This window comes from Osmerus eperlanus, chromosome 16 (assembly GCF_963692335.1).
Source record: "Osmerus eperlanus chromosome 16, fOsmEpe2.1, whole genome shotgun sequence".
NCBI lineage: Eukaryota > Metazoa > Chordata > Actinopteri > Osmeriformes > Osmeridae > Osmerus > Osmerus eperlanus.
Genome location: NC_085033.1, coordinates 15,522,477 through 15,542,116, shown reverse-complemented (window position 1 = coordinate 15,542,116; position 19,640 = coordinate 15,522,477). Strand labels below are relative to the sequence as shown.

The 19,640-nt window shown below is 48.6% G+C and overlaps 1 protein-coding gene across 4 annotated transcripts; it reads right to left on the bottom strand.

Moving 5' to 3' along the window:
- Nucleotides 1-812: 812 nt before the first annotated feature.
- LOC134036419 (lysine-specific demethylase 4A-like) lies at nt 813-16,433 on the bottom strand. Of its 4 annotated transcripts, XM_062481363.1 has the most exons (23): nt 16,184-16,343; nt 15,022-15,190; nt 14,648-14,823; nt 14,331-14,445; nt 13,927-14,120; nt 13,739-13,788; nt 13,214-13,317; nt 13,003-13,140; nt 12,626-12,846; nt 12,389-12,543; nt 11,372-12,119; nt 11,269-11,317; nt 11,053-11,185; nt 10,699-10,829; nt 8,714-8,939; nt 7,777-7,853; nt 7,363-7,418; nt 6,742-6,850; nt 6,376-6,567; nt 4,769-4,939; nt 4,286-4,405; nt 4,107-4,199; nt 813-2,129 (listed from the first exon to the last, which is right to left on the bottom strand). In XM_062481363.1, the coding sequence occupies exons 2-23, from the start codon at nt 15,166-15,168 to the stop codon at nt 1,992-1,994; spliced, it is 3,543 nt and encodes a 1,180-aa protein (XP_062337347.1). In that variant the 5' UTR covers nt 15,169-15,190; nt 16,184-16,343; the 3' UTR covers nt 813-1,991. The 4 variants fall into 4 exon arrangements, with proteins under 4 accessions (XP_062337347.1, XP_062337346.1, XP_062337348.1 ...); XM_062481362.1 differs by having other exon boundaries at nt 11,269-12,119; nt 16,184-16,341; XM_062481364.1 differs by lacking the exons at nt 813-2,129; nt 4,107-4,199; nt 4,286-4,405 and having other exon boundaries at nt 4,778-4,956; nt 11,269-12,119; nt 16,184-16,426.
- Nucleotides 16,434-19,640: the final 3,207 nt, after the last annotated feature.

Sequence of the window (19,640 nt, the reverse complement as noted above, 5' to 3'; positions counted from 1 at the left end):
CCTGTGGAACCTTCCACAACCTTCCCCTGTGGAACCGTCCTCAAACCTTCCAGAACCTTCCAGAACCTTCCCCTGTGAAACCTTCCCGTGGAACCGTCCTCAAACCTTCCCCTGTGGAACCTTCCAGAACCTTCCCCTGTGGAACCGTCCTCAAACCTTCCAGAACCTTCCCCTGTGAAACCTTCCAGAACCTTCCCCTATGGAACCATCCTCAAACCTTCCCCTGTGGAACCTTCCAGAACCTTCCCCTGTGGAACCGTCCTCAAACCTTCCAGAACCTTCCCCTGTGGAACCTTCCAGAACCTTACCCCGTGGAACCGTCCTCAAACCTTCCCCTGTGGAACCATCCTCAAACCTTCCAGAACTTTCCCCTGTGGAACCTTCCTCAAACCTTCCCCTGTGGAACCATCCTCAAGCCTTCCCCTGTGGAACCTTCCCCTGTGGAACCGTCCTCAAACCTTCCAGAACCTTCCCCATGTGGAACCTTCCAGAACCTTCCCCTGTGGAACCGTCCTCAAACCTTCCAGAACCTTCCCCTGTGGAACCGTCCTCAAACCTTAGGGAGGGAGTCAGGTGGCTGAGCGGTTAGGGAATCGGGCTAGTAATCAGAATGTTGCTAGTTTGATTCCCGGCTATGCCAACCAAATGACGTTGTGTCCTTGGGCAAGGCACTTCACCCTACTTGCCCCGGGGAGAATGTCCCTGTACTTACTGTAAGTCGCTCTGGATAAGAGCGTCTGCTAAATGACTAAATGTAAATGTAAACCTTCCCCTGTGGAACCTTCCAGAACCTTCCCCTGTGGAACCGACTTTGAGACCAGAACAGAACACACAGACGACTGGTTTTGTTTTCTCAAGTCTGATCTTTACTGAACCAGTTTCCTGACTCGAGCACCCAGAACACCATGGCTTAAGAGGTATAGGCGTGTGTGTGTATGTGTCCACGTGTGTGCAAGCATGTGTGTGTGCGCCCTCCTGAGACACATTGGTTTAAATAAGCTACGACGGTACCAGGACTGAGACATCTGATGTCTACAACAACACACTTGGATCAAAACATAAACATTCAGAAGAACAGACCTTCTGCACTGTTAATCCTTAACAGGCAGTCGAGACTAAGGGCCCTGAAGCTGTCTACCACAGCAGAACCTTTTCCAAACCTGCTCTCAGAAACATGCAGGCTCCTGGAGAGATTGTAAGAGCATTACACTGTGGGAAGACAGTTTTTATAATTTAATCTCTAAATGAAACCCCAGTTGATGTGAATGGTGATAGATCCTTAATCTGTCCTTCATAAGTAGCTGACTACCCGGAATCCTTCCATCCTTCCTTCGAAAGTCACCCGTTTCAGATGGCTTCATTGGATTCTAGAGTTATGGCCCCTGGTTTCCACCTGTCCAGTCTGGTCTGGTCACCATACCTCAGAGGAAGTGGATCAAGGAGATGAGCTCAAGGATCAAGGAGAGGGACATCTAGGATGCGAACACAAGTTGCATTTATGTTTCAGGAACAGAGAAGTTAACGCTTCAACTGAGGAGCAACATTAAAACAGCTCCACTAACAAACAAACAAACAAACAAACAAACAAACTCTCTGAGTCACTGAGGTACGGTTAACCCCCCCTGTCCCTTCTAGTTGGTACGTTCCTCATTAACATGGAGGCAGAAGATACCATCTGGAGAGGCAGGGCTGGGGGGTTGGCGTGGTCCAGCTGCTCCAGTCCCAGCTGGGGCTCAGAGCTCCAGGGAGCCTCCACACCAGGAGGGGCCAAGGCTGCTCAGCATGGCCAGGGAGGGGCTGCCTGGAGGGGCTGCCACGCCTGGAGAGCACCCACCTCTCTGGGAGTGTGGTTGAGTGGTGTGGAGATGTGAATTTCCGTGTGTATATGAATGAGTGTACCGATGTAAATTCCTGTATATATGCATGTGTGTGTGTGTGATAGTCTACTCCAGGATGGCTCTCTGTGTGTGTGTGTGTGTGTGTGAGATAGTCTACAGGATGGCTCTGTAGATGACTGGCTCTACATAGGCCTCGCGGTAGCGGGAGTTAAACACACGCTGCCTCTTGGAGTCCTGCTTCACCTCCTCCTCTGTGAAGATCCCGTCGAAGCGCATGTCAGATGCCACCGACTGGGGACACACAGCAGGGGGTCAGAGGTCACATGAGAGGTCACACAAGGGTTCAGGGATCACATTTTTGTATTATGCCCATCGAAACAATTACGAAGCCATTGGTTGTGTCGAACGCGCCTAAAGGAGCCTTCGTTTTGATGGACTTTGGAGAAACAATTTTGAGAAAAAAAAGAAAAAAAAGAATAATGCTTATTAATGAAAAATTTGCATTTGGCAAATGTGTTTGACTTTGTGCATACATATATCCAAGTTGTGCATTAACAAGTTGTAGATGCTTGCATACATATATAAAGGTTTTGCATTTTTCCGTGCATACATATATCAAGTTTTGTGTTTTCGAGAGAAGTTTTGAACTCTAGCATACGCATGTGTTTTATTAGAAAGAATGTGCATTGGCAAATGTTTTTTAAGAAAGTGCTTGCATATGTTTTAAAGAATGTTAAGAAATAGCTTGCAAATGTTTTGGAACCTTTTTTACCTTTTTTAAATTTTAAATACTTTGTAGATGTGCATCTTAAAATAGATATGTAGAACTGCTAATGTGTAGAGATTTAACCCTTGTGCTGCCTTCGGGTCACATGACCCAAAGGTTCATAACGAACCATCGTTGTGTTTACCCAATTTTACCAAATACAAAAACAAATAAAAATAATTTTCTTTTAACCTTCGCAATGTGGGGGGTCTGACGCATGCTTACAAAAATACAAAATTGCTTTACTTTGTTTTTGTATCCGGTAAAGTTGTCGCAATACGACGGTGGGTCACAACGACTCAGAATGACCCGAAGATTACACAAGGGTTAAGGCAGAATGTTTCAGTATGACAGATGCAGAGGATGTGGTTAGGAAATGCTTGCATAGATAAAACCACATTTGACCTTTTGGAGAATACAGGAAACTTGTGTAATAGACCGATACCTGTGTCATGTATGGCCCAAAGTTTAGACAGGGCCATCCCGTATTGAAAGATATAAGAATGAAAGTTGTGGGTGAAAAAAAGAGCACTCTCTCTGTACTTCTTGAGTCGTGCAGTCAAAGTTTTTTCTGAGAGTGTTTTTTGTTGAGTGTCCACCTGTGCCTGATTTAGCAAAGAGTTTCTTTTTTGTCAGTTGTACTGACCATCTGTTACTTGCTGTTTTACTAGTGACCCAGGGTCCGCGTTTTCTTATTTTCTTTGTCGGCCTTGGTAAAAGAGGTTAGCTTCCTTTTTTATTTCCTTTTTACACTTTTGTTTCTGTTCCTACAATCTGCCAATAAAAATTTGAAAAGACAGTCGTTGCCCTACCGCCCATTTGTGCGCCCCTCGCTCGAGACCAAGGGATCCACTCAGCGCCCCACGCCTAGATTCAGGTGAGTTCCCCAGGAATCGCGACCAGTCATTTAGGCACGAATACTGCCCAGCTGGTGTTTACGCGAAACAGGGTCTTGAAGTGTTCGTCTGTTCAGACCCATATACTCTCTCGATAGGTGCGGTGTTGCGTCTCACAGATAAACTAACGGGGGGGAATAAGGGCGGGCGAGGGCCCTTGAATGTTTTTTGTTATTGGGTGGGAAGGGCGTTTAACCGGGAGGGAAACGTAGCCAAGGAATAAGTGATCGATAAACTATGATGTGTTGCCCAAAAAAGGGCCTATAAACATTTGCTGCTATAAAAGATCTCTTGAGGTTGTGTTTGGAGGCCCGGTGAACGTCTGTGACATCGTGGTTTGGTTGGGTGCGGAGATTCCTTCCCAAGAGGGAGCCTCCGACTAACTCGTAGCCAAGCGTGTGTTCTCCACACACGTAGCCTATGCAAATTCGTGAGACCCCGGGCGTGAGTTGGGTGGCGTAGCGAGGCGTAACAATATATACATATATATATTTGCGGGGGATCAGCACCCTGGTCAACGCCCTCGAGTCCCCACACGATCGTTCGACAGTTGGAAATCTACCACAAAAATAGAGTGCTCTGAGGATCATGTGACAGGAGGTTTACCATTCTGGACTTGACTCTCTTAGGCAGGTCTTCATCCAGACTATACAATTCCTCCCTCTTCACCGACAACTGAGAGCCATCCTCAAACTCCACCTGGAGGGGGGAGAGGGGAGGAGAGGTGAGGTGAGGGAGGAGAGGTGTGTATGTGTGTGTGCGTGTGTGTGTGCGTGTGCGTGTACCTGGTACATGGGGATGGTGTGTGATGCTACAAATGTGGCTCCGTACAACAGACCATCTGTCCAGCGGACCTGAACATCATCACCTTCAGCAGGGGCTCCCAGACGAGCACAGTCCCTGCTCTGAACACCAACACGCACACACACACTAACCATCACATTCAGTTACAAGTCATTTGATTATGTGTATTTACATTTACATTTAGCAGACGCTCTTATCCAGAGCGATTTACAGTAAGTACAGGGACATTCCCCCGAGGCAAGTAGGGTGAAGTGCCTTGCCCAAGGACACAACGTCAGTTGGCATGACCGGGAATCGAACTGGCAACCTTCAGATTACTAGTCCGACTCCCTCACCGCTCGGCTGAGCGTCCCTGTATTCGTCCCTGTATTTGGAATGGCAGTGAATCTGTTTGGCTTCCGTACCAGCTACACTCAAATCTGTTTGGCTAACATCCCCGCTCTCTGCGTGGTGATTGGCCGTACCTCTATGTCCTCGGGCAGCAGGTCGTTGCTGAAGGAGCCGTCGGTGAAGGTGACCTGGTAGAAGGAGGCTGTGCTGACCTCCACCACCTCACAGCGGTAGTAACGACCGTTCTTGTGCTTGCAGATCACCACCTGCTCCACCTGCAGCACCCTCAGGCTGGCCTGGTCTCTCTGGGGGGAGAGACACTCTTAATGGGGGGGGACAATCTCATTGTGTGTGTGTGTTAATATTATACTAGTAATAGTAGATCTAGCAGTAGTGGTATTATACTAGTGAAATAAGCAGTAGTGGCCCAGTATTGCGAGGCGTGCTACCTCGGGGAAGGCGCGGCCCTGTGTGAGGCGATGTGAGGTGATGTGAGGCAGTGTAAGGTAGTGTGAGGTGATGTGAGGTGATATGAGGTAGTGTGAGGTGATGTGAGGCGATGTGAGGTAGTGTGAGGCGATGTGAGGTAGTGTGAGGTGATGTGAGGCAATGTGAGGTAGTGTGAGGTGATGTGAGGTGACGTGAGGCAATGTGAGGTAGTGTAAGGTAGTGTGAGGTGATGTGAGGTAGTGTAAGCTAGTGTGAGGTGATGTGAGGTGATGTGAGGTAGTGTGAGGTGATGAGGCGATGTAAGGTAGTGTGAGGTGATGTGAGGCGATGTGAGGTAGTGTGAGGTGATGTGAGGTAGTGTAAGGTAGTGTGAAGTGATGTGAGGTAGTGTAAGGTAGTGTAAGGTAGTGTGAGGCGATGTGAGGTAGTGTAAGGTAGTGTGAGGTGATGTGAGGCGATGTGAGGTAGTGTGAGGTGATGTGAGGTAGTGTGAAGTAGTGCGAGGTGATGTGAGGTAGTGTGAGGAAATGTGAGGTAGTGTGAGGCGATGTGAGGTAGTGTGAGGCGGTGTGAGGTAGTGTGAGGCGATGTGAGGTAGTGTAAGGTGATGTGAGGCGATGTAAGGTAGTGTGAGGTGATGTGAGGAAGTGTAAGGTAGTGTGAGGTGATGTGAGGTAGTGTAAGGTAGTGTGAGGTGATGTGAGGCGATGTGAGGTAGTGTGAGGTAGTGTGAGGTGATGTGAGGTAGTGTGAGGCAATGTGAGGTAGTGTGAGGTGATGTGAGGTAGTGTAAGGTAGTGTAAGGTGATGTGAGGCGATGTAAGGTAGTTTGAGGTGATGTGAGGCGGTGTGAGGTAGTGTGAGGTGATGTGAGGCAATGTAAGGTAGTGTGAGGTGATGTGAGGCGGTGTGAGGTAGTGTGAGGTAGTGTGAGGTGATGTGAGGTAGTGTGAGGTAGTGTGAGGTGATGTGAGGTAGTGTGAGGTAGTGTAAGGTGATGTGAGGCGATGTAAGGTAGTTTGAGGTGATGTGAGGCGGTGTGAGGTAGTGTGAGGTGATGTGAGGTAGTGTAAGGTGATGTGAGGCGATGTAAGGTAGTGTGAGGTGATGTGAGGCGGTGTGAGGTAGTGTGAGGTAGTGTGAGGTGATGTGAGGTAGTGTGAGGTAGTGTGAGGTGATGTGAGGTAGTGTGAGGTAGTGTGAGGTGATGTGAGGTAGTGTGAGGTAGTGTGAGGTGATGTGAGGTGATGTGAGGTAGTGTGAGGTGATGTGAGGTAGTGTGAGGTGCTACCTCGGGGAAGGTGGCGGCCTTGTGTCTCTGGCAGGAAATGAACACGATGAAGGGCCAGTCATGAGGGTACATGAGCACTCCGGCCGCCTGGGCACAGGAGGGGTGGTACGCCGTAGAGCAGCGGCCATGGGAACACTGGACACAACATCCTGTCAGCTGGTGCCCTCCTCGCTGCTTACACACCTGGCACTTCTGATTGGTGGGGGGAGAGAGAGACTTAGTACCAGTTGTCTAGGTTCCAGAACAGGCTTCCATCCTGATGTCTTGGACAAGTCTGATTTGCTTCATAGGACCACAACACTCTTTAGGGTGTGTTTGTTTTCTCTCGCAGCACATCCCCCCCTCCCCAAGGTGGCTGCCCCTCACCAGTCTGAACCTGGACAGTGGGATCCCCCTCAGGTCGACAGGGCTGCGCTCCACCACGTTGACGAAGCGAGCCTCCAGCACGGTGATGGCACACAGCACATGCACCCATCTGACCAAACAGGAAGCAGGACGTCATGTGACCAGAGTGTGTTGGGGGAGGGGACCCTCTGCTACATGCTCAAGGAAATTGCAACTTTCCACAACTGTGTCCGGTCAGCACAACAGCCATCCTCTAAACATGTACACTGGAATACTTCCGTAAAAACGGTATGATTACACAAAGCTCTCTTTCTCTGGCCCCCACATCATGTTGGGCATCAAGACACTGAGTAGCAGTGAGTTGTGTGTGTGTGTGTATTAGAGTGTGTGTGTATTAGAGTGTGTGTGTGTGTATTAGAGTGTGTGTGTGTGTGTATTAGAGTGTGTGTGTGTGTGTGTGTGTATTAGAGTGTATGTGTGTATTAGAGTGTGTGTGTGTGTGTGTATTAGAGTGTGTGTGTGTGTGTGTATTAGTGTGTGTGTGTATTAGAGTGTGTGTGTGTGTATTAGAGTGTGTGTGTGTGTGTGTATTAGAGTGTGTGTGTGTGTATTAGAGTGTGTGTGTGTAACTTTCTCACTCACTTGTCGTTGTTGGCTCTCTGCAGAGCTCCACCACGCAGAGGACACAAGCAGCAGTCCTGCACACACTCACACGCACACACACACGCACACACGCACACACAGTTAGGGTCTGGACCACCACAACAGAATGATCACAGTAAACTCTCCAGTATGTGTCCCATCTCCCGTCCTTATGAGGAGGTTATTACAGCAGAGTTCATCTAGACAGTCTGGTTTCCTTCTGCTCCAGGAGAGGAACCCAGGAGAACGTGCCAGATGAGAGGAGGCTTCTGAGAGGGAGGAGGGCCCTCCTCCCCTACTCCTCCACCCTCTCCTTCCTTCCAACTCTCTCCTCCACCTCCTCCCTTCTTCCCTTCTCTCTCCTCCTCCCTTCTCTCTCCTCCTCTCTCTGGTGTGTAGTTGTGTTTTACTGACCTGGGTCTGTGCGTTGGCCTCACAGCGGGCACACTGCCAGGTCCCTGGCTCTGCCCCCTCCGGGACGCCGTAGCAACCTGGGGGACAACAGAGCATGACAGGAAGTCCTCCCTGGTCACTATGGTAACCAGCAGGAATTACCTTTTGTAGTGGTGATGGAATGTGAGAGATGCTATGGCATGATAGCGGTGATGTGCGGTGGTGTGCGGTGGTGTGTGGTGATGTGTGGTGATGTGCGGTGATGTGTGGTGGTGTGTGTCGATGTGCGGTGGTGTGTGTCGATGTGCGGTGGTGTGCGGTGATGTGCGGTGGTGTGTGGTGATGTGCGGTGATGTGTGGTGATGTGCGGTGTTGTGCGGTGATGTGCGGTGATGTGCGGTGGTGTGTGGTGATGTGTGGTGGTGTGTGGTGATGTGCGGTGGTGTGTGTCGATGTGCGGTGGTGTGCGGTGATGTGTGGTGATGTGCGGTGATGTGCGGTGATGTGCGGTGGTGTGTGGTGATGTGCGGTGTTGTGCGGTGATGTGCGGTGGTGTGTGGTGATGTGTGGTGGTGTGTGGTGATGTGTGTCGATGTGCGGTGGTGTGTGGTGGTGTGCGGTGATTTGTGGTGATGTACGGTGGTGTGTGGTGATGTACGGTGGTGTGTGGTGATGTGTGGTGATGTGCGGTGGTGTGCGGTGATGTACGATGGTGTGCGGTGATGTACGGTGGTGTGCGGTGATGTACGGTGGTGTGCGGTGATGTACGGTGGTGTGTGTCGATGTGCGGTGGTGTGTGGTGGTGTGCGGTGATGTGTGGTGATGTGCGGTGATGTGTGGTGGTGTGTGGTGATGTACGGTGATGTACGGTGGTGTGTGGTGATGTGCGGTGGTGTGCGGTGATGTGCGGTGATGTGTGGTGGTGTGCGGTGATGTGTGGTGGTGTGTGACATCTTACTGGTGTGGACACGGACACAGCACCGCGAGCAGCTGATCAGCCAGCTGGTCCCGTCCGGCTCTAGGTGGGGCGTGGTCAGGTCCTCCTCCCCAGGCCCTGCCCCCTCCCCAGGCCCCGCCCCCTCTCCCTTCTTGTGTGAGCTTCTGAAGCACACCTCTGGGATCAGGGGCCTGGAGCGCTGAGGCCCCCCCTGGACTCCCAACAGCTGCACCCCAGGACCCTCCGCCTGGGGGGGGGGAACATATGTGGAAAACGTTATTCTACTAAAGAGTTTTCACTGTATATGTACATTTACCAAGGTTCAGGAGCTGTATATCTGGTTGTGTGTGTGTGTACTAGAGCCCGACCGATAAAAGATTTTTAAAGCCGATACCGATACGAATATTTGGTGACAAAAAAATCCGATATATATTTTTTTTTTCAATCCAGACACGCGTAACAAAACATAAACAGATTTCCCTAACATTAGTTATTTGTAGTTATTTATGAGTCCTCACTAAAATAATATGATAATGCAGTTTAAAAATAAACTTGTTTGTTTTATTGTCACAACAGAACAGAGGAACATCAAAATATATTAAAGTTCTGATAAATAAAATGTATAAAAATACAAAATATAAAAATATGTTTAATATTTGTTTAATAGTTTGTCCACCCTCTGGTGGACAAACTATGCAACGCCAACACGCCCTCTGGTGGACAAACTATGCCATGCTAAAACTCATAACATGGATGAAGGGTTTTTCGTCCGTAGGTATTTAATTTTTTAAATATTCATTTATCTGCATATATTTCTGTGTATATATTTATTTTATTGATTTTACTTCAATATTTTCTTTATATAATATCCGACTGTAAGAGTATCTTATGTTCATATATACGAATGTTTGTTCACTTTTGTTCTTGCAAAAATATTTTTTTTTAAATCATTTATCGTGCATTATAAATGCCGATACAGATAGTTTGGAAAATGCCTAATATTGGCCGATAATATCGGCCCGCTGATAAATCGGTCGGGCTCTAGTGTGTACCTGCTGGTGTGTGTGTACCTGCTGTTGTGTACCTGCTGGTGTGTGTGTACCTGCTGGTGTGTGTGTGTGTGTTCCTGCTGTTGTGTACCTGCTGGTGTGTGTGTGTGTACCTGCTGGTGTGTGTGTACCTGCTGTTGTGTGTGTGTGTGTTCCTGCTGTTGTGTACCTGCTGGTGTGTGTGTGTGTACCTGCTGGTGTGTGTGTACCTGCTGGTGTGTGTGTGTGTGTTCCTGCTGTTGTGTGTGTGTGTGTACCTGCTGGTGTGTGTGTGTGTACCTGCTGGTGTGTGTGTGTGTTCCTGCTGTTGTGTACCTGCTGTTGTGTGTGTGTGTGTTCCTGCTGTTGTGTGTGTGTGTTCCTGCTGTTGTGTACCTGCTGTTGTGTGTGTGTGTACCTGCTGGTGTGTGTGTGTGTTCCTGCTGTTGTGTACCTGCTGTTGTGTGTGTGTGTGTTCCTGCTGTTGTGTGTGTGTGTTCCTGCTGTTGTGTACCTGCTGTTGTGTGTGTGTGTACCTGCTGGTGTGTGTGTGTGTTCCTGCTGTTGTGTGTGTGTGTACCTGCTGGTGTGTGTGTGTGTACCTGCTGGTGTGTGTGTGTGTGTTCCTGCTGTTGTGTGTGTGTGTTCCTGCTGTTGTGTGTGTGTGTTCCTGCTGTTGTGTACCTGCTGTTGTGTGTGTGTGTGTTCCTGCTGTTGTGTGTGTGTGTACCTGCTGGTGTGTACCTGCTGGTGTGTGTGTGTGTACCTGCTGGTGTGTGTGTACCTGCTGTTGTGTACCTGCTGGTGTGTGTGTACCTGCTGGTGTGTGTGTACCTGCTGTTGTGTACCTGCTGGTGTGTGTGTGTGTACCTGCTGTTGTGTACCTGCTGGTGTGTGTGTGTGTACCTGCTGTTGTGTACCTGCTGGTGTGTGTGTGTGTACCTGCTGGTGTGTACCTGCTGGTGTGTGTGTGTGTACCTGCTGGTGTGTGTGGAACAGCAGGCAGACAGCACAGTACGGGCTCTGGAGACCAGTTTGTGTGTTGTAGTCCCTCTCTGCCTCGGGGCTGCATCGGCGCCATGCCTCCCCCTGCCCCCCCTCCTCTTCCTCTGCCGGGGGCCGGCGTGAGGGGGCGAGAGAGATCAGGGAAAGAAGGAAAGAGAGGGAGACGAGAGTAGATCAGATCAGATTTTACAAAAAGGAAGGAATATAGCTTCCTGTTCCTACAGGGTTCTAGGTTCCTACAGGGTTCTAGGTTCCTACAGGGTTCTAGGTTCCTACAGGGTTCTAGGTTCCTACAGGGTTCTACAAGGTTGCAGGAGCGTTCCTCACCGTGGTCGCTGTGGGCTTCCCTGAGCAGAGGGTGCTGTCGAGGCAGGCTCCGGAGCAGCTGCTTCTTTTTCACAGTCTGACAGTAAGACCGGCCCTGCTCTGCTGCCCCCTGCTGGCCAGAACCAGACACAGACTGCAGGAGAAACACATTACAGGCTTAACACTTCCACAGGAAGCTAATTAAGCTAATTTAAGTCAAAATGTGTCTATACAAACCTTGTGCTTGTTGTCTGTCCTGTTGTCTGTTGACTCCCCCTCTGACTGCCTCCCTGCCAGTTCTGCCTCTGCCTGCCTCCCTGCCTGTGCTGCCTCGGCCTGCCTCCCTGCCTGTGCTGCCTCGGCCTGCCTCCCTGCCTGTGCTGCCTCTGCCTGGCCCAGGCCTGGACTGCGGCAGGCCTCAGGCCTCTCCCCGGCAGCCTGGGCCTCGCCTGGCTGCTGCTGCCCCACGGCCAGGCCGCTGCCCTGGGTTTTGAACAGACCCTGTGCTGCTCCCTGTGCTGCTTTGGCCTGGTTCTGATGATCCAGTTTGGTTTGAAGGATCGTAGACTTGTTCCTCACAGGGCTGAGCGTGTGGGCCTGGTTGTGGGCCTGGTTGTGGGCCTGGTTCTGGGCCTGGTTCTGGGCCTGGTTCTTGTTCTGCAGGTGTCGGGGCTGGTGCTCGCGAGCGTAGCTGTGCACGTGCAACTGGGTGTGCTGCTGCCTGGAGAAGCTGTGCACCTGGAGAGCCTCTCTGGGGCTCTGGGTCTTGTGGAAGAGCAGGCTGGCCACGCCCAGCTTCAGGCCAGGACGAGGGGCCTGCGGGGAGGCCCGGGCCAGGGGGGAGGCCAGGGGCTGGGGGGAGGGCTGGGAGGGGGGCTTGAGGGGAACCCCATTCCTGGAGGGGGCGACAGCTACAATCAGGTGTCCATTACGGAGCAGATTCTGGGAGCGAGCAAGGATGGAGGAGGAGGCCGGGGAGGCAGGGGGGGCGGGGACTTGCGGAGGGGGGGAGGAGTCTCGTGGTGCCTCGGGGTGGGGCAGCTCCCTCAACATGAGCTTGGTCGGCGTGACGACCAGCGTGGGAGGACCTGGGGACAGGAGGGACCGTGTCATCAGGAAGGGCGACTGCTTCTCCTCGTCAACACAAACACAGCAGCTAGCACAGCAGCTAGCACAGCAGCTAGCACAGCAGCGAATACAGTGCTAACACCTGGGGACTTGTTTAACTTGTAGTTAAACAAGTTACAAATCAAACAACATGAACCTCAAAAATTGCAAGAGTGTACACGTAGAAAAAGCAAAAATAACGATCACAGTAATGATTCAGACTGACAGATCTGGCAGAGAGGATACGTACCTTTCTGATCTGGTCCCAATCTAGCCTTTTTACCATACTCCCCCTCCTCCTCCGCCCGGGGCAGCAGTCCGTGGGGCAGCAGTCCGTGGGGCAGCAGTCCATGGGGCAGCTCCAGACAGACCCTGTGCCTCTTGGTTCCTATCCTCTGGGTGGGGCTGAGGGGAGAAAACAAACATTCAGATCACAGAGACAACCTTCAATACTAGACACACGTGTGTGTGTGTGTGTGTGTGTCACCTCCTCTTCTCTCCTTCCCCTCCAGTCTCCTCCGGGCCAGCCTCCTGGCTGATGTCACCGGCAGGCTCCTCCCCCAGGAACTCACATGCCTCGGGCGTGGGCCGTGAGTGGTCGATGGGCTGGGAGTCCCGCCCCTCCAGCCAGCTCTGGTAGCGTTCTGGTTGGTACTTCTTCACAAACAGACCCATGGAGATCTTTACCATGTCCTTCCTGCAGGAGCACTTCTCACGCACACACACACACAGGATGTTATAGACACACACACGCAGACAGAACCGCACACTACTACAAGTGTGTGTTCCTCTGCCCTGGTTCTAAGTGTGTTCCTCTGCCCTGGTTCTAAGGGGTTCCCAGTCCTGGCTGTGGACGCTTCTCACCAGCGTGGCCTGCTTGCCGTACTCTATCCAGCGCTCCGTAGCGAAGTTGGTGGACTCGGCACAGTTGAAGCCGTGGTTGAAGCCAGCGTGGTAGCTGTAGGGGAACGTCACCATGAACTCCCCTGCCTCCTGGGTGACCTGACACACACACGTACGTAAGAACACATGAACACAGAGGAGGGGAGGAACGGAGGAGGTGAGGGCAGCTTACCTTCTCAAAGGGGATGCCGTACTTCTTGAGGATGAAGGGGGAGATGATTGTCATCTTGTGCCTGAGGAACGCTTCACAGGTCTGGGCACTGCCAGGGAAGAACCCTTGCCCAGGACACACAGGGTCAGGTCACACACACAGTATAATACACACATGTGGAAGTAAATCAGTGACATAATGTTTTGAATTTTAAAATGAACAGTAAAACATATCTAAAAAAAATTAATGTGCGCAGCCTGAATTTGGTTCCATTTGAATTTCTGAAGCTAGAATTTTTTTCCTTAAATTTTTGGGATCAGAATTTGACTGATCGGATTTCCGTTACCTGAATTTCTGAACATTGAATTTTTGGATCAGAATGCTTTTTGAATACATTTATATTTCAATTTTTAAAGAGGTGAATTCAAAACCAACAAATTTAGTGGTTTACATTTCTATACCTTCAATACCTTTTAAGATTCAAAACATGATGTCATTGACTTGCTTCCATACACACAAACACAGTATAACAAACACACTTTTTACCTTGAGCCAAACGCTCCAGCCTTTTCCCATGCTCTGGAGGAACACAGTACCTGTCAGAACACACACACACACACACATACACTCAGCTGTGAATACCTCTGCTGTTACACAGAGAGACAGAGAGAGAGCGAGAAACAGAGAGAGCGAGGTAGAGAGCCAGAGAGGTAGAGCGAGGTAGAGTCCCTCACCAGGACTTGGGCTGTCCGAGGTGCAGGTAGTTGATGCTGTACAGGTCCATGTCCTCTGTGTGCCAGGCGAAGGAGCTCTTCCACATCCCGAAGTACAGGTAGGGCGTGGTGACGCCCTCGATGGTGACGCCGCTCTCTCGCTCCACCGTGTCCAGGATGGTGTGCAGCCGCCCAATGTTCCACTCCGTCACCTCCTGGACACGAGGCGGGGAGGGGGACACATCGCTCACGCATGGTGCCCGCTAATGTTGATGTTTACGCTGTTTTAGTTATATTTTGTTTCATTTTTTGACAGTTTTTAGGTGAAGTGTGACAATACAGTAGAGGGGAGAGAGAGGTGCCCCTGTTTAGGAAACAAACAAACAGGTACACAACACAACATTGTTGTTTCCACGGCGACTCACGGGGTCGTAGAGCGTTCCGTTGACGTCCGCCCCGTAGATGGCGGGGTTAAAGGTCAGGTTCTTCCAGTACTTCCTCTCTAGCTCATCAAAATCTACATGGTGAGGACAGCAGAACCTGGAGGAGAGGGAGGAGGAGAGACAAACAGACTGTACATCAAATGTCAAATCAAATGTATTCATTTAGCTTTTATACAAAGTGATGGGGTTAGATCTGCATTCATGGCTCAAACCACTGAGATATACTTACACCCAAGGCTTGTCTGCCTGCCTGCCTGTCTGTCTGCCTATCTGTCTGTCTGCCTGTCTGATCTACTCACTTGTCACTGTTGGCCATCTTGCGGAACTCTCGCACGGTCATGGCCTTCTTCTGGATGTTGTACTGGGTGAAGAGTCCTGATTGGCCGCTCACCAGCTGCTGGATAGGCGCTGGAATCACCAGGTTGTCTATGTCGTCATAGCAACGCCTCGGCTTCCAGTCCTTAGGGGGGACGATCTGGGGAGCACATGTGTGTCGCTACCATGGCAATACAGCACAAAACACCATACAAAACGCAACACAGCACCACATACTCCAGCGCAGGACAACACAGTAGGCAGCACAGCTACAGCCACAACACCCTGGCTGACCCCAGGAACTGTCTGCGTGAAGCGTCTAGCCCACATCACCGGAAGCTAAGCGCTAGACGCTTACCTTGGCCAGGCCTGCAGTGTGCGCCCCCTGAGATTCCATGTAGGCGATGTAGCGGCTGAAGTTACGGAACTCCTCGTTGGTAGGGTGAAAGGTCATGATTACCTTGGAAACGGCGGCTGGAGTCGGTAGTCCTGACTCGGACGCCATCCCAGAAACTAAACACACCTGCCTGATATAGCATGTAGGACAAAGTAGATGCAGCTGTAAGCAAATTAAATTTTTGTTTGCCTTTCATTGCCTTAATTTGGTTTGATTCACGTTTCAGGTAACACTTAGTGTGTGTATACACACAAACTACAGGCAACGCCAATTCTGCTGAACACGGTCAACCCACATCGACACATCTCGAAGCTGGCACTGCCTCCCCCTTTCAAATGCCCACGCCCCCACCTGGTCACGAGCTAGCATACTGGCTTGTCCCATCCGTTGCGGAAACGTTAAAACTAACGAAATTGTTAAACTAGCTAGCTACCGACATGTAAAAATGTCACTGTAACAGTAGATCCGGCTGTAAAATATCCATATCACTGGTAGCTATGGTGGGCGTTTTGTGGCTGTAAAGTTAGCTAGCTACCTTCATTGGTTACCGACATTAGCTAGCCTAGCAGATAGAGCTAGCCTAACTATCTGGGTGACTTCAGTACATGTTCCTCTTTCATAATTTGTAAATGCATGTCAGATAATAATTATGCAGCAATAAGTCAGGGGAGAAGTCTAACTACTGTAGACAATATTTTGGATGGCTGGATTAAATTGCTAGCTAGCTAACACAAATAACTGAACGTAAAAATACTACAGTACTAGTAGGCTACTGTTGTTACCCATTTCCGATCTTTGAGCTCAGATTATTTCATGGTAAGGAAGCCTTCCGTAACAGTCCATTTCACACTGACATTACAAGGTGTTTCAATACGTTGTACTGTAATGTATTGGCAATTAAAGAACGAATACCAGCCTAAATGCAAGCACAACATATATACTTCGGAACTATCAAAAGCGCTACTACCGTGTGCGGTTTTGCTTAACAGTCATTCGCTGCTCTGTAAACTAAAGCTAGCTGGCTTTTAAAATTAGCTCTAGGCTAGCACAAGTATCATCGTTCAGTCGCGTACAGACAGAGTAAATAGATTAAAAGATACAATTCCTTTTGGAGTGTACTTACCAATGCAGTAAATATATCCAAAATACGTTTCTTAGCAAGAAACTGTCTAGAAGGAGCCACTTAATTCACGGGTTACTGTGAACAGCTCAAACTGTCCTCCATAACCATCTACACGCATGCGCAGCTACAAATTTGCTTGGGACCACAGGTAGCCAACCAGAGCGCGGGTGCTCAACACGCAATATCAAGGCGTCTGTTGCAATACTAAATTAGACTACTGGTTGAACATATATAGTTTTCCTATTTTTTTTAACAAATGTGCATTGTGGCAAGCCTTGTGAAAAGTGATTGATTAGAAAAAAAAATCTGATTGCAACATCCAGGATACCAAGGTTTGCCTCAGACCGGACCTCTCCTCAGACCCCAGGCTGATCGCATGTAAGACTGCCTGCAGCTACACTTGGATGAGAGGGGCCTGAGGAGAGAGGTCTGTAGTTGGACCGTTCTCGGAGAAGTGAGATTCGATTGCCTGATCCTTGGTATCACGGATGTTGCAATCAGATTTTTTTCGGCTCACATCCTTTCGGCTCAAATATTTTATGGGATCTGAATGTTACTGTTCGAATGTGAGATTCCGGAATTTCCGAACCTTGATTTTTTTTTACATAAATTCATATTACAATTTTAAACAAATTTGATGGTGTTTAAATTTCAAAAAAGTATTCAATGCCTTTTAAAATTCTAAACATTATCTCAGTGATTTGCTTCCATAGACGCGACCACTTCCAGCTACGCCAACGAAAAGCTAGCTTGCTGGCGTGGGTACACACACCTGAGGAGTGAGTTTAACCGATAAACACCGGCTACAGACAGACAGATATACAGACAGACAGACAGATATACAGACAGACAGACAGATATACAGACAGACAGACAGATATACAGACAGACAGACAGATATACAGACAGACAGATATACAGACAGACAGATATACAGACAGACAGATATACAGACAGACAGACAGACAGATATACAGACAGACAGATAGACAGACACATCCACACACATAGCCTACTCCATTCTGACTGTCCAAAGAGAGAACAAAGGGTTCTGGAATGCAAACATCCGTTTTATTATTTCATGCCGGAAAAGGCACATTCATACATGGAATAGAGCCATTTGGATACATCGACTCGTGTGCACCTACATTCAGACAGTGCACACGATAATGATTCCTGTAGATAAATGCAATCGTTACATTAACACACATTTCAACCACAAATGGCAGCATGTTGCATCACTTGACACCGATAAGTGGTTATGTGGAGGGTGACGCTTCCGTCTTTACGGTAATAGTACTGTTATGTCATCGTTGAACATTTACACTGTTATGCAAAGCGATGAGGGGGATTTGAACCTGTCACCGCAACTTGTAGTCTAATGCGCTACCCACTGAGCTAAACATGCCCCCTTAGTTTTGGTATTTGGGACCACTCACACTTCATAACACAACCGCCTTTCATTTGAGCAACTTTTAGACACTTTGGAATAGTTTTCTTTATATTTTGCTCCAACTCACTTTACCCATAACACTTTCATCCATTTAAATAAACTTTTTTCTTTCACTTCTGTTTAGTTTTTTGGTTGTCCTATAACTCTGGTCTCAGTTTTGTTCAGATTGCATAATCGTGTAGCACCCGTTGATAGGACTTTATACACACACACCAACCCAGCTTACTGTCTCACTCTAACCTGTAACTGTCTCACTCTCACCGTAACTGCCTCACTCTCACCCGTAAATGTCTCACTCCCATCTGTAACGGTCTCACTCGTAACTGTATCAGTCTTATTAGTAACAGTCTCACTCTCACCATAACTGTCTCACTCTCACTCGTAACGGTCTCACTTTCATCCGTAACGGTCTCACTCTCACTCGTAACAGTCTCACTCTTATCCATAACTGTCTCACTCTCACCCGTAACAGTCTCACTGAGACAAAGCGACATCCGCAGACAGAATTTCAACAGCAAGTATCTGCCAGCTCAGGGTCTGATGAGGGGAACTTCTGTTATTGTATTTTATGTGGCAGAGCAACTGCTCCAGACTCGCTTGGTTCAACATTTCATGGGAGTCGTAGTCTTGCAGAAGCACAAAATGCAGCATATAGAGAAGGAAATAAACAAATAAAAAAGTAAAACAACAACACTGGATGACTTTAGAACTCTCTGGAATTCGACAGCGTAATTTGTGGTGTTCTGAGAGTCGTGTTATCACATTTTGATCAGGTAACAGTGTTCTGAGAGTCGTGTTATCACATTCTGATCAGGTAACAGTGTTCTGAGAGTCATGTTATCACATTCTCATCAGGTAAGTGTTCTGAGAGTCGTGTTATCACATTCTCATCAGGTAACAGTGTTCTGAGAGTCATGTTATCACATTCTCATCAGGTAACAGTGTTCTGAGAGTCATGTTATCACATTCTCATCAGGTAACAGTGTTCTGAGAGTCATGTTATCACATTCTCATCAGGTAACAGTGTTCTGAGACTCGTGTTATCACATTCTCATCAGGTAACAGTGTTCTGAGTGTCATGTTATCACATTCTCATCAGGTAACAGTGTTCTGAGAGTCATGTTATCACATTCTCATCAGGTAACAGTGTTCTGAGAGTCATGTTATCACATTCTCATCAGGTAGCAGTGTTCTGAGAGTCATGTTATCACATTCTCATCAGGTAACAGTCTTTCCACCCGTCTGTGGTCAAACTAAGCCTCTGACATCTTAGAATATCTTCAATGCAGGGACTAGAAGCTAACAATGCCTATTGTATACGTGTTGGGTTTAGTCAACATTATACTTTAAGGTTCAAGCTTTATCTATAGATGACGCAATAATATTAGTCTGAATGGTGTTAGCTGTTAAAGCTATGGTTTTCACACAGTGAGATTCTGCTGTTGGGGCAAGGTAGAATGCTGCTCTGTGAAATGCTTGTATAAGTGTTGTGTTAAATGTTTGTATTATTACTATTTTCGTTACATTTTGTAGCTTAGTTTATAACTTATTGCATATGTTTTTGTTTAACATAATTTGCTTACTTACGACCACCACCAGTACCACTGGTCTGAGGGCGTCATTGGTGCAGCGTGTCACTTCCAGGTGTGTCACTTCCAAATGTGTCACTTCCTGGTGTGTCACTTTCTGGTGTGACACCCTGCTTTACAATGACAAGTCCACGGTATCATAGCAACAGTACTGTCATGGAACAAGCAACAAAAACATTACGAAAGTTACTTCCTTGTGTTGTGAATTAACTATTTTCCCCCTAGTTCCTTCCACCTCACGCCTGTTTTTGTCTCTTGAAAGATAAACCCGAAACAGGAAACAGGAGCATCGCTGAAACCACCAACAGCCATGTTATCTGCTGTCCAGGAGACAAAGGTCTGGAGCCAGGAGGACACAGCTGCAACTCTTCTCAATCCTCCTGTCATGATAGTTCAGGCTTCTCATGGCGGCTCA

Coding starts and splice junctions, on each gene's coding strand:
- LOC134036419 (XM_062481362.1), bottom strand. CDS start 15,168: ATGGCGTCCGAGTCAGGACTACCGACTCCAGCCGCCGTTTCCAAGGTA. Junction 14,446..14,647: donor AAGATGGCCAACAGTGACAA/GTGAGTAGATCA, acceptor CCTCTCCTCCAG/GTTCTGCTGTCCTCACCATG. Junction 13,141..13,213: donor ACGGCATCCCCTTTGAGAAG/GTAAGCTGCCCT, acceptor TGTGTGTGTCAG/GTCACCCAGGAGGCAGGGGA.